At 37.9% G+C, this 13,240-nt stretch overlaps 1 protein-coding gene across 1 annotated transcript in view; it reads left to right on the top strand.

Moving 5' to 3' along the window:
* Window positions 1–13,240, top strand: part of LOC26526255 (unconventional myosin-VIIa) — a 713,556-nt gene that overhangs the window by 563,071 nt on the left and 137,245 nt on the right. Inside the window, exon 19 of the mRNA XM_026976734.1 lies at window positions 12,281–12,579. Within this exon, the coding sequence (XP_026832535.1) occupies window positions 12,281–12,579 (299 nt within the window). The remainder of the gene's footprint in view (window positions 1–12,280; window positions 12,580–13,240) is intronic.

Below are 13,240 nucleotides of genomic sequence, written 5' to 3'. Positions count from 1 at the left end.
TTTGCAATTTTATTTGAGAAATTAGATTATATAAATATTGTATTAAACTTATATTTAATTAAACTAAGTTCAAATTTCTAAAATAGAGAGAAGCAGAGATCCCGGCATAGCGAGGTGAAGTGTTGCGTCGGAAGATGTTGGACTTGCAATTGGGTACGAGTAAATTGCAAGCAGAATCGCAAGGAATTTGAAGAACTATGGTGAGTCAGGACCGAAAGAAAATTGTGAGGGGCCGGATCAGTATTCTCAGCGGAAATTTATCATCAAATTTATCATTTATCACAATTAATCGGCAGAACGGAGCAAGCTGGCATTAAGGCCTGGGAGCAGAAAGACAGAGTAGATCGTTTATGTTGTTTACAGTGTTTCTCAGTTTGCAGAATCAACTTCTCCAAATATCGATTAATTGACAAGTGATTTAAAGGACTATGAAGCTACAGTTGATCCGAACAGTTAGCGGAGCGGTTATCAATTTGTGCGTAGTCAAAGGAACATCAAGGAATGAAAGAGATCGATGGTAGCTTTACTGGAGGAGTTTGGAGTAGTCTTTAGCAGAATTTCATCGCAGCTTAAAAAAGCGTATTCAGTATTCTTGTAGGAGTTTTTGTATGTGCTTATGGAGATTTCAAAGCCTATCTCTTTGATCAAGGAAGGTAAACAAGTTTTCACAACCCTTAATTCGATGAATGGTTTCTTCCTAAAATTATACTTTAGTTATAACTAACTCTACAGCAGTGCTTACGATGTTTATCATGGCGATTATACGGGGGTTAATCAAGAACGAGAATTGCGGTTGTATACATCCATGACGTGGGTATCGCGAGGAAGACTGTTAAGGAAAGCATTAAGAAATTTAAGTGAGTTTTGCAGGTTGCCCAGACGAATGATTTTCACATTTATCGGAGTAATTGTCAGGTGTTAAAGCAGAAGGTACATTTCCTAGGGTACATCGCGGAAAAAAGTTCTAGTTAGCCAGGCGATAACTAATTAACTAATCAACTAAAATTAAAGCAGTTTCTGAGTTTCCTATTCCACGCTACACCACAATAAGAGTGTTCAAAGACATTTAGTTCTTACATCCTACTTTCGTAGGTTTGTGGGAGGATATGCTGTATTCGCCAAGCAGTTGTTAGATTCTTTGGGAAAATACATATAGTATGAGTTCTCAGAGAAGCATTTTGCATTAAAGGAATCGTTAAGATGTTTTGTGTTTTGATTGCTTAAAGATAAAGTACCAACTATATAAAGTAATGTATATTGCTATCAATACTCTCTAAAGTTGATCATAAAAGGATGCTGGTATAAGCATGCAGGTACGGTGTAAAGACACTTGTAAAATGTAAAATATACTTTTAACTGGATTATATATGCGTATCTTAGGAGATGGTGAACTTAATGAATTAATTCAAGACTATTTGATCTCTAATTTATATAATGAGGGAAATTAGGTGGAAGGAGAGCAAGGGAAAACTTTCAGAACATATAAACTGAAAACAAGAAGACATTTGATGCCAAAAGAGACGTAGAAAATAAATCTGAGGTAAACGATTTGGAAGCTATTAATTGTACCCAGAAGGGTACTGGATTAAGAGTGAAAGTTGGAAATCATGATTGGCATGACGTTCAGAGAATAGGATAAGAAGAATGGCCATATAAAACGTTGACAGTGGAAAATATTTATATGATATTCGGGGCGAATACTTTATGAGCACAAAAATCATTAGAAGCGGTCTAACGTACTGATCCAATGGGTATCCCTCCCTGTACTTCGATCCCTTGACGAGCCAACTGAAGTAAGAAACTCTCCCGAATCGGCGCCAACGCACTCTCTCTTCACACACTCTTTAACGAAGTCTCTATTTCCACGAGAGAATAGATGCTTACAACTCGACTCTCTTAAACTTCGTTTTTTAGCTTCTCCAATTTGCCTATATAAACGCAAACATGTCTCCATGAGGTAGCTCAGTACTGAGTACGTTATCAACTGCAATAACTCTGCTTAACCAATTTAAACTTCGAAGTCCATTGTCCAACCTAGTGATAATCTATAGGCTCAAGTTCTTCCTTTATTGGAATTAATAAAAAGCGTTTAATAATACATAAAAACCAACTGTGTTCTTTTTTTATTAAACCCTCGGTCTGAATCAAGCCTACGGTAAATTAGACAAATACCTTCATTCAAGAGCAACACCCAAGATCTCAGTGCCTTTATCCGAAGGATCGAGTTCATACTTCAACTCTACCCATCAACCGACCCCAAACAAAAACAAGTATTCTTCAGCGCAATTGAGATGCAACTTGCAGAAGATGCTCAACGAGAATTATCGACAACCTGTCCAACTCTAATAAACGCGCTCATTAGTGAATATAAAACGCAAGCACCATGTGACGAACTACTACTACACCCTTAAACGGAAGTATCTATTCGTCGAAGAATTAGAAACTAAATCATTCACAATATCAAATGAGCTTAAGCTAGAAAACAACATTATAAAAACCTTATTATACACAATTGCCTTAAACAACACAGTTAAAAATGTAATCATAAGAAAATTGCCCGATAGGTTATTTATGAATCTTGCTAAACATGACATAACGACAGTATCTAAACTGAAACAAATAGCGCTACAAGAAGGTGTATACGAAATAACTTTCAATGATCAAACAAAACCCAAACAACACTAAAATAATTCTAACACAAACCCAAACCATTTCCTTCAACCAGCCTCGGAGTCAGAGAGCTATTCAGAGGAGGAGGTAATCCGTTCTTAAAAATTAAATTGAATAAATGCCTAGTAGACACTGGTTAATATTAATATTAATAGACGAACCAGTGTCAAACAAAATTTCTTTATTTCCCAATCAAACCTTCTAAAATAAAAGTCCACACCATAAATGGCACTATAGTATGAACCAAAGCGTTTCACTGCATCCAAGCACGCTTTGTCCTACTAAACAAACATTCTTTATTCACAATTTCTCAGAAAAATATAACTTACTATTAGGCACAAACTATTTAGAGTCAACCAACACTCGAATTAACTATTCAACACAAACAGTCAATATAAATGGCTATCCATTCAAAATGTGGTGCGATCACATCCAAACAAATGAGTTAAAGGTTACCAACGAGTACTCCAAGTCATCTAACCTAGAGGAAACCCCTCTACATACCCCCAAAAAGGAGAAAACCCTCCGTAAAATTAAGCGGAAACCCCACTTAAAACCAAATGAGTCAAAGGTTACTAATAAGTGCCCTAACCATCTAATCCAGAAGAGTCCAAGACTACCTATGAAATAGATATAGATAGTCCAAGACTACCTCTTACATAGAAGAAGGCCTTCTAGTAACATCCTCTAACTACGCCTTAGACGACGAGTTAAGAGAATCTAACGTATTCAGATTAGAACACCTAAATACAGCAGAAATGGAACAACTTTCGCTCGAATACAGTGATATTCAGTACAAGGAAGGAGAAAATTTGACCTTCGCAAGTACGATTAAGCACTCTATTCATACAAAACACGAAGACCATATTTATAAAAAACCATATAACTACCACCAAGAGTTTGATCAAGAAGTTTACAAGCAAATTAATGAAATGATAGAACAAAATATAATTAGGAAATCTAAGCCCCCGTATTGTTCTACAATTTGGATTGTCCAAAAGAAAAGCGATGCGTCTGGCAAACCAAACTTTCGATTAGTCATAGACTATCGTAGCCTTACGTACTATTCCCGTAATGGATGAAATATTCATACAACTATGAAAAATGCACCAGCAACTTTTCAACGTTGCATGAACAACCTTCTAGCAGACTTAACCTATAAGGATTGTTAAGTCTACTTAGATAATATTAGATTTATTCCACTTCATTAAAGAACACATAATATCGTTGAAGAGGGTATTTGATAAACTGCGATCAGCTAATCTAAAATTGCAACTTGATAAATGTTAATTTCTGAAGAAAGAAACAGAATTTCTCGGTCACATTATCACGACAGACGTTATAAAACCAAACCCTAACAAAATAAATGCAATTGTTAATTTCCTTATCCCTAAAACTACAAATAGATGGCCCTACCTATTTCTTAGAAAATTTGACATATTAAGCGATCATAGACCACTTGTATGCCTAAGTAACATAAAAGATCCTAATATGAAGTTACAGAGAACATAAAACTTAACGAATACATTTATAATATTCAATACCTGCCTGGTAAGGAAAATGATGTCGTTCTTTCCAGAAAAATTCCTAGGAAAAGATGACCCAGTTTCCTTTTTCACAGCAGCTTCTCTATATAGTGCACCAGAAGACTACCAGAATCACATTTCAATAACAAAAAGGTCCCTTAATTATTATAATAGACAATTAGAATTCATAAAAGACATTTATGACGACGTCTAGATTGCTAAGGACCTAATTAAAGAACACCTCTGTACTAAGAAAAGTGTTATTTACTGTGAGGAGTCTTAAAACTCCCCACAAATCGAGGTGCAGGAGAGCTACCTAGCAACAGAGAGGAAGACTGGGATGCAGAAGGAGTCAAGGTCAACCAGGTAGACCTTGGACCCGAGCAAAGCAGAGAGACCGTGAACTAACGGTACCGCGCTGGACCTTGGACTCCAGCCGGCCAAGGGCACAGAGAGGACGCACCGTGAACTAACGGGATCTGGTTTGGACCTTGTACCGAGGGAAATAACAGGATTTCCCCGGCCTACAAAGGGGACTGCACAAGCGCAGCTTGACGAGTACAAGCACACAGTCAATCCAATCACGCGAAGAGCCGCAGGTGACGAGTACAAGCACGGACAGTAAATTCAACAGTTTGACCACACGAAGAGCCGTACGTACACGGAGACAGTCAAACGGAGATTCGGACAAGTGAGCAGTCGGAAAGAACGCGAGAGACGCAGGAGGACGGTCCCTGCAAGTGGAATAAGGCGCGATCAGGAGGGTCAGTGGAGTCATTGGTCGGTCAAGGCGGTCCGAATTCACGGACGATACACCTCCCCGCCATAACATCCTAAGTCCCAAGCCTAACCACCGCAGAACGACGAAGGGTTAGTGGGGTCATTGGTCGGTCAAGGTGGTCCGAATTCACGGACGATACACCTCCCGACGGCAAGGACTGCAGTAATCCAGCTATAAAGAATTCCGCAAATAAGGCTATTACGTCTTAAAACTCTGTCTTCTCTTTGGTCGGGCAATCACACAAAACATAAACTTGGTGGGACGAACACACAAACTCTCTGAGCTAGCCGTTGCAATTCGTAGCGAGCAGAACATAAACAGATCAGTTCGTTACATTACTTCCCTAATGAAGTCGACTTTCAAATTTTCAAAATGCTTATATTCAAATCATAAGTCCCGAAAATTTTACTAAAACTTTGAAAACCAGTGGTAAGCTAATAGACATTCAAACATATGCCTAATTCAAAGAAATCATTCTCAACATAAATAATTATTACATCCTGGCATAGAAAAACTAACACGTCAGTTCAAAGAACTTTACTATTACCCCGATTACCAAAAGCTTATCGAAAACATCGCTAAAACCGAACATAGAAACACAAAATTAGCTCTTAAAACTACCCCAGAGACAAGTATGTCATGGATTTTTACTTAATAATCAATAAACAATTCCAATCATGTATTGACATTTATTCTAAATACACCTCCCTGATAGAAGTAAGCAGTAGAGATCGGGTTGAAGCTCAAATAGCTATTTTTCGTATATTTAACGATACCCATCGAAATAAAAGCCGACAAAGACTCCGCTTTCATGTGCATTGCACTTAAACTCTGGTTAGATTCAGAAGGGGTAACCTTAAATATAACACCAAGTAAAAATGGAATTTCTGACATGGAGAGAATTCATAAAAACCGTCAATGAAAAATTAAATAATAATAACAAGCGAGAATGAACCTGAAAACCAATTCACATAATTCGAGAAAATACTTACAATCATATACAATCACAAAACAAAACACAACACAACTGGTTGAACATCAGCAGACATCTTCATTTTTGCAGGAATCCCTGCCTATATTACACAACAAAATAAAGTAAACCAAATTAATAAACTCAACAAAAATATAGAGAATCCCCTCTAGTTAGATAAAAAAACGAATAAACCATTAAAAACACAGGAAATTTAAGACAAATAGATGACAAACATTTTAAGGAAACAAATAGAATAGAAAGATAAAATTACACTATAAATCTAAGTTTAAAAAGAAAATTAATAAAAGTAAATAAAAACCCATAATTCCAGGTCTATTCCCGAGCATGATACTCATGTTATTCCTCCTATAGACAATTAGCACACAATACCTAGAAGTAGATTTACCGATAAACTACGAATATCACTACTTATCTGTTAACCTAACTAAAACCGAAAGTACTTACTTACAAACTTATCAAACAAGCTAAACTCTGAAACTTTATAGCCCTGAATAATTATAAAACTTATACTCTGAAAAAATTGCAAATAAGAGTCCCCTAACCACTTGAATTGGCGAAGCAAGTGAAATAATAAACTTTATTACCCGAATCGCCGCCTACACACTCGTCTTAGGATTCTCCAACCTATTTTTCGGGAGCCTCTCTCTTCACGGGAACTACTCCAATTTGCCTATATAAACGCAAACATGTCTCCATGAGGCAGCTTAGTACTGAGTATGTTATCAACTGCGATAACTCTGCTAAACCAACTTCAGCTTCGAAGTCAATTGTCAAACATAGTGATAATCTAAAGGCTCTAGTTCTTCCTTTATTGGAATTATTGAATAGCGCTTAATAAGGCATAAAAAACCCAACTGTGTTCTTTTTTTTTATTAAATCCTCGGTCTGAATTCGTTAATTTACGTGTATATATATAATTATATGTTGGTAATATCCATAAGTCAAAAAAATATAATTTTTATTAACTGAATAATTACAACACTTTATTCTTGAAGAACACCGACCTTCTTAATTTAGGTCTCAAACTGAACTAAACTTATTAATCTAGATTGATTGATGTTCAAGCCTCGGGTTCGAGCTTTTCAAGAGAGAGCTTTGAAATTATCTGCATTTCTCTTGGATTCAAGTGCATTCGCTCTTGGATACATGTGCTCTTAGGTTCTTAAGATTTTATTTATTTGAAATTTAAAACTTTTGTTTTCGAGTTTGCGAATCCGAACTTAGAACGTGGGAACGTGACAATTATTTGGGCTTTAGGCAAAGAATGTTTAGTCTACCAGTGTGTGATTTGTTTCAATAACATTCTGTATTCTTATTACAGTCTGGTTCTTATCTGGTATTGCTTGAGTAAATAATGGGTAGTGTGGGGTGTATTGGTTATACTGTGTATATGCTCGGTAGGCATATGCTTAAGTCTAAAGGACTTGAGGATATGTCACTATATATAGAAAACAAAAACAATTATTAAATCAACTTAATGTGAATGAGCTGTCCGTTGTATACTGCCCAACCTAGTCCCTCACGGCGGCCGTTACAGAGTTTTAAGCTCCGTCCGTGATTAGTTTGTTTTGATGCGATGGATTGCAGAAGTGCTTGCTCATCAATGACTGTAATGATAATGCTGATTTGGCTTATAATGATCGTTAAAAAATTCACATGGCAATCTTGCAGTTAATTATTGGTAAAGAATAAAATAACTCCCCGCCTTTCGCATTTCTTCACTAAACCTTGTTCCGCGATTGTTGTTATTGTGCAGTGGTATTTTGCTACCTTAATGAGAAGAATTATTGATAATTAAAGAAGATAGAAATATGCGTAGGATCGATGATCTTACTAATAAACCAGTCTGTGTATGAAAAATAGTAACGAAGGCAACTATGAGACCCAAACAAATCCACACATGTAAATCGTCTTACTAATTAATTTATAATCAAATCAACATTGTAACTAATCGTTATTATTATTAATAATTGAGTAGTTATTCATAATTAATAAAACAAATAAAACGTAATCATGCCTTGCAACTGAAATTTTGTTTACGTTTTGGGGCTTTGAAGTTTATAACTAACTATGTATTAGATATGAGTACATGAATTTCTTTCGCGACCTGCGGATTTGAATTATTTCATTGGCTACAATTGGGGTCTTTGAAATTAAAGGTTAAAGCTTTGGTAGGTTGGGTAGCGACTTCGTGTGCGTCAAACATCATCTAAGACGCCGTAAAAATAATCCTGCTGCTCCACATATTTCCTTCTCGCTTTTATTTTTTATTTTGTTTAAGTATTTGCTCTGTTTTGCTTTTTTTTTTTTGGCAAAAAGCTTTTGTATTTTCGCAATGATCGGATGGCTTATTATATTAGTTTCAGACATTAGAGCAGACACAGCAATTTTAAGGAATCATATTTATATTATTAAGAAAAAAAATCATTCTAACATTGAGGACAACCATTTCTGCCCGATTAGCAGTATAGCCCGTAGTCATACAACCGTTAGGTATGAAAATTTAAGACACAACAAAAAGTGAATGGGAATAATTATAGTAAAACGAAAATGCCGACGATCAGATACCCGTTACCCAGCTAGTGGAAGTGCAAACCAAAAATTTCAAAATTTTCTGGAATATCGGTAGAAATAGGGAAAAAATTGTTAAATGAAAAAAAGTTTTGTGCGGCTTGTGGGAGTGGCAAAAAGTTTTTTGTCGAATCTCTAAAAATTTACAAAATAAAAAAAGGGAAAAATGATCACAACATTTTTCAAAAGTGTGGGCGTGACAGTTCACAGCGTGACAGCTAGAATGTTGAGATTAAGCATGCCGCTTTCATGCCGCTGCGCAAGTTTATTTCCAAAGGTTGCCACGAGTACTCTAACGGCCACAAGCCGCACTAAGCTGCTATGGCCACACTTTTAAAAAATGTTATGATATTTTTGTACTTTTTTATTAGTGTTGTAAATTTTTATCTATTTGCCAAAAATATTTTTACCATGCCCATTCTACCGCCCACACTTTTGAAACTTTTTTTTTCATTTTTTAATTTTATTCGCAATTTTTATCGATATTCCAGAAAATTATGAAATTTTTCGTTCGCACTTCCACTAGCTGAGTAACGGGTATCTGATAGTTAAGGAACTCGACTATTACATTCTATCTTGTTGTACCTCATCCTTATGGACTCTAGACAGGTTATCAGAAACCACGTTCAGGGACCCTCGGCGGTGCTCGATGATGAAGTCAAAGGCCTGTAACTTGAGGCTCCATCGCGCTAGTGTCCCCGACAGACCTTTCTGGCCCATTAGCGTATTCAGTTATTACTTTAAAAGGCATTCCCTCCACATAACCACGGAACTTTGTAATACTGAGGTTTGCGCGGTAGCATTCTAGTTCAGTTATGCTGTAATTCCTCTGTGCCTTGTTTAGTTTTGCGGACATGTACGCGATTTGGTGTTTTCTGCCTGCGTCATCGTTCTGAAACAGAACTCCTCCCACTCCATTGGTGGATGCGTCGCATTGAATGATAAAAAGGGGTGCAGCACAGGTGCTGCTACCATGTTGTTGTTCAGGCGGCACATTAGGCGGCACATTCTTTGTGCGGCGTTGCACAAGCCGAATGGCATGACGATGAATTGGTAGAGTGGTCTGCCGGGAACCGTAAACGCCGTCTTCTCCCTTCTTTTGGGCTCCAGCGGAAATATAATAGGTTTCCTGTAGTTTACTTAGTAGGTCGTCAATGTGTGGCAAATGGCACGCATCTTTAATGGTTCGGCCGTTAACCTTGCGGGCGTCTAGACAAAAGCGATTATTGGTGCCTTTCTGCACTAGGGTCACTAGGTCACTAGGATCACTCCAGCTGCTGTTGCTTTCTTCGAATACGTCTTATGTCTTCGAAGACATAACATGCGATGCAGCTCAGCATATATCAACTTTTGTTTTGCGGGGGATGACGTTGTTTTATATTTTATTTTTTTGTTACGTCGATTAAATGCTGCTCTAGGCATGTTTTGCCTATTCCTTTTTCTAGGCATGATGAAAAAGTTGCAATTTCTTGCTGCAGTTCCAGACTTGTGGTGAAATGGAGTGGGGTGTATGCTTTAGTGGGCGTGTCAGTGTCTATCACGTCCGAGTCTTTCTCTGGAGTCTTTCTCTGGATGTTAGGCAAAACTTTTCCCAAAAATTGATCCCAAAATAGAATCGCTGTGTTAGACCAGGCACGATTAGGAACTCCAAGTTTTCGGTTTCGCCTTTTCATTCCATAATGACCACTGTCACTATGATTTCGTTGCCGCTGGCAGTGCGTACACTTTCTTCCTCCAGTTTCGTTATCTGTGATCTGTTTTTTAAGAATGCTTCTGCCCCCTACTAGCACCAGTAAGTGTAGTACTCGCGGCTGTTTCCCAGCTAATGTCGGCATTCTTCCACAAGGATAGCATCGGGAATACCTCCTTGTACGCCTGAGCGTTGGATCTCATTTACGGGTCTACTTCGCATCGGTTTCCCATGGTTTTTCAACATCGCTCCACTCGGAGCCCTTCCTTTTTAAGCTCTATTGGGGACATCAACAGTAAACCACCTATTTGGAGATCATGACATACTTTTGAAGTTTTACAAATTTATCCGCAGCGATCTTGTGTTTCAATTTAAAGTGTAAGTTGTGCATGTCGGAGACATAATTGCTGAAGGACTCGTTATACCCTTGTTTCCTCAAGAGTATCTTTCAGTTCTTTGTTCTTCATTACATCAATTCCAGTTGTGGAAAAAGCCCGTTTCATATCCCTGGTGAGTATTCAAAATCGTAATCCTCCGCTCGATCCTCCATTAGTTGCCAATTCCATTTGCTAACTGCGCCGACCAGTAGACTACGGAATTCTCTGAAAACTTGTTGTCGACTTATTCCATACAATTTTTGTAACCTTTCCACACGGAATAATAAACTTTCAACGGTCATACCGGGGCCGGTTCCATCGAATTTCAAGTTCTATTTATCTAGCCGAACCCCTTTTTCATACTAGACCTTAGACTCCGATCTAGATCTCCGATTCGGGGTGAAATTGGTGACTGGTCTCCGCTGCTACGCATTGTGGAGGTATCTGCCGTGGAGTGACCGTCTGGGATCCCTTAATCGATGCATTTGGCCATTAAAACACTGGTTCTCGTGTTGGGGTGTCTACGGAAGCTACCCGCAGGGTCTTTGGGTAGTCCAGGTGGTGGTGGTATTCTTTTATTCAATCCATCAGTTCGCTTTCCCGCCCGTTCACATCCCTCTCGTCTTTTGAAATCGCCTGGTACCATGGAAGCAATCTGGAGCGACCCCCTCTCGAGACTCTCTTTATTAAGTGCCTCATATAGTAGGGGGTGTCTCCCGCGCTTGCACTTCGCGGTGCACGGCTCACTTCTTTCGTGCGTAACCGTGTCACTCTCTCTGTGGATGGTTGGAATAAAACTTTTATTTTCGCCCCCTTCATTTATGTATTTGGGTTTCTTTATTTGGGAATTGTTTTAGATATTGCACGATCTATAATGAACGTTACTGACTACAATTTGTTATAATAAGATAGTTATGTTGGAGTGCTGTTATGCAATTAAGAGGTCTCTTGTCCGGTCAGTTCAAACAAACAATACATCCGCCCCGCACCGCTAAATTCGTTACCATTCTACTCCTTCTACTCCTTTTGGACTCGAGTCTCTAATAATACGTTGGAAGCGTCGGCCAAAAAAAATTAATTACTTAAGTCCAATATTCTATACATAGTCAAATTAATTTGTATGATTTGTATGTCTGTTTAGGTACGTTAATTTCACACTACAGGAATCTAGATCGTCGAACCTAATAACACCATTCCCTAAGAAATACGAAAACTCTGCGTTGGGCGTCAATTCTGTTACGTCGGCGTATTAGAGCCCGTGTCCTGGATACGACGAGCTTACGCTGGCAGCCTGGTGCCTGAACATCGGATGCCTCTCCCTCTACCCTAGTCCTTATCCAGGACACGGAACCTAATACGCCGACGCCTCTGACTTACATCATACATCGTACATCTTACATCGTAGAACCCTCCGCATGCTGATAAAACCTTTGTTTCTATTATAGCTCCGAGAGCAAGAAACACATTATTATAGAGGTTAAGTTCGTACAAAAATAAACACACCAACCAAAACGATACAAAAATGCGAATGCAAGTGCACAACACACTAAATAGTTAAAATAATTTATATATAAATAAAAGGCACTGCATACAACATATTTATTCGTTCCAAATAACAGAAAAGATTATTTCTGCTATATGTCATAATACCTAATAATTTGTTTCTTACAGGAGAATCAATAAAGCGTGCAGAAGATGAACATGTTCGAATAATTCAATCAATAATGGACAAATGTATGAAAAAGGAAACTTTATTAAATGAACTCTATCTCCAATTGATAAAGCAGACCACGGATCATCCAGATGCAAATTCAAGAGTAAATTTAAAAAATTGGGCACTTTTATGCGTTTTGTGTAGCGTAATTTTGCCGTCAATGAAGGCTGTTCGAAAATACCTAATTGCTCATTTGAAAAGATGCTCGAGTGATTTTTTATCTGAGGAGGGTAAATACGCACGATTTGCTGAAAATGTATGTACCGCTTACCTTATCTAATCAAAACAAATTACTCAGGTGTAAGAAAAATTATTATTATAATTGTGTATTATTATTCAAAAAGGTGCCCTGGTTCAAAAGAGTAAATCAGCTAGCTTCGGCAAGCCGAAGCTTATATACCCTTGCATATATCTTGCATACCCTTGCACTTCAGAGCAAACGATCGTCTTTTCTTTAATTCACTGCACAAATGTTGGTTGCTTCCAAAACAAATGAGTCAGGTTATAAAGCGTGAACAGCCAAAATGACTTTTTGGCTGCGCCATAAAATGGTATACACTAAATGTGGTAGTTTTAGCAGCCGAACAAGTGATCACCTAAATAAGGGTCCAAATCTAAAGGACTATTGCAATGCTTGCATCGGGACTGCAAACGAGATGAAATCGTGAAATGATCATCAGTTTTGACGTGGGCAGATAGAGTTTTCCACGATCTCCGTTCCATGCTAGAATATCAGTTTAATAGCCTTAAGATATTAGAGGGCTCTCGAAAGCGCAAAAAAGCATTTGCCGAAAGGTCTCCGGCAAGTGATCAATACGATTCCACAGCTGATCAGCTGTCGATCCAAGCTCCAATATTTTCTAAGATCGGCAGCTAAAAAGTATTTGGAGCATTTTTATCGATTAGATTTAATCCGA

Source organism: Drosophila erecta, unplaced genomic scaffold (assembly GCF_003286155.1).
Source record: "Drosophila erecta strain 14021-0224.00,06,07 unplaced genomic scaffold, DereRS2 tig00000021-arrow-pilon, whole genome shotgun sequence".
Classification (NCBI taxonomy): domain Eukaryota; kingdom Metazoa; phylum Arthropoda; class Insecta; order Diptera; family Drosophilidae; genus Drosophila; species Drosophila erecta.
This window is presented reverse-complemented; position numbering and strand designations above follow the sequence as displayed.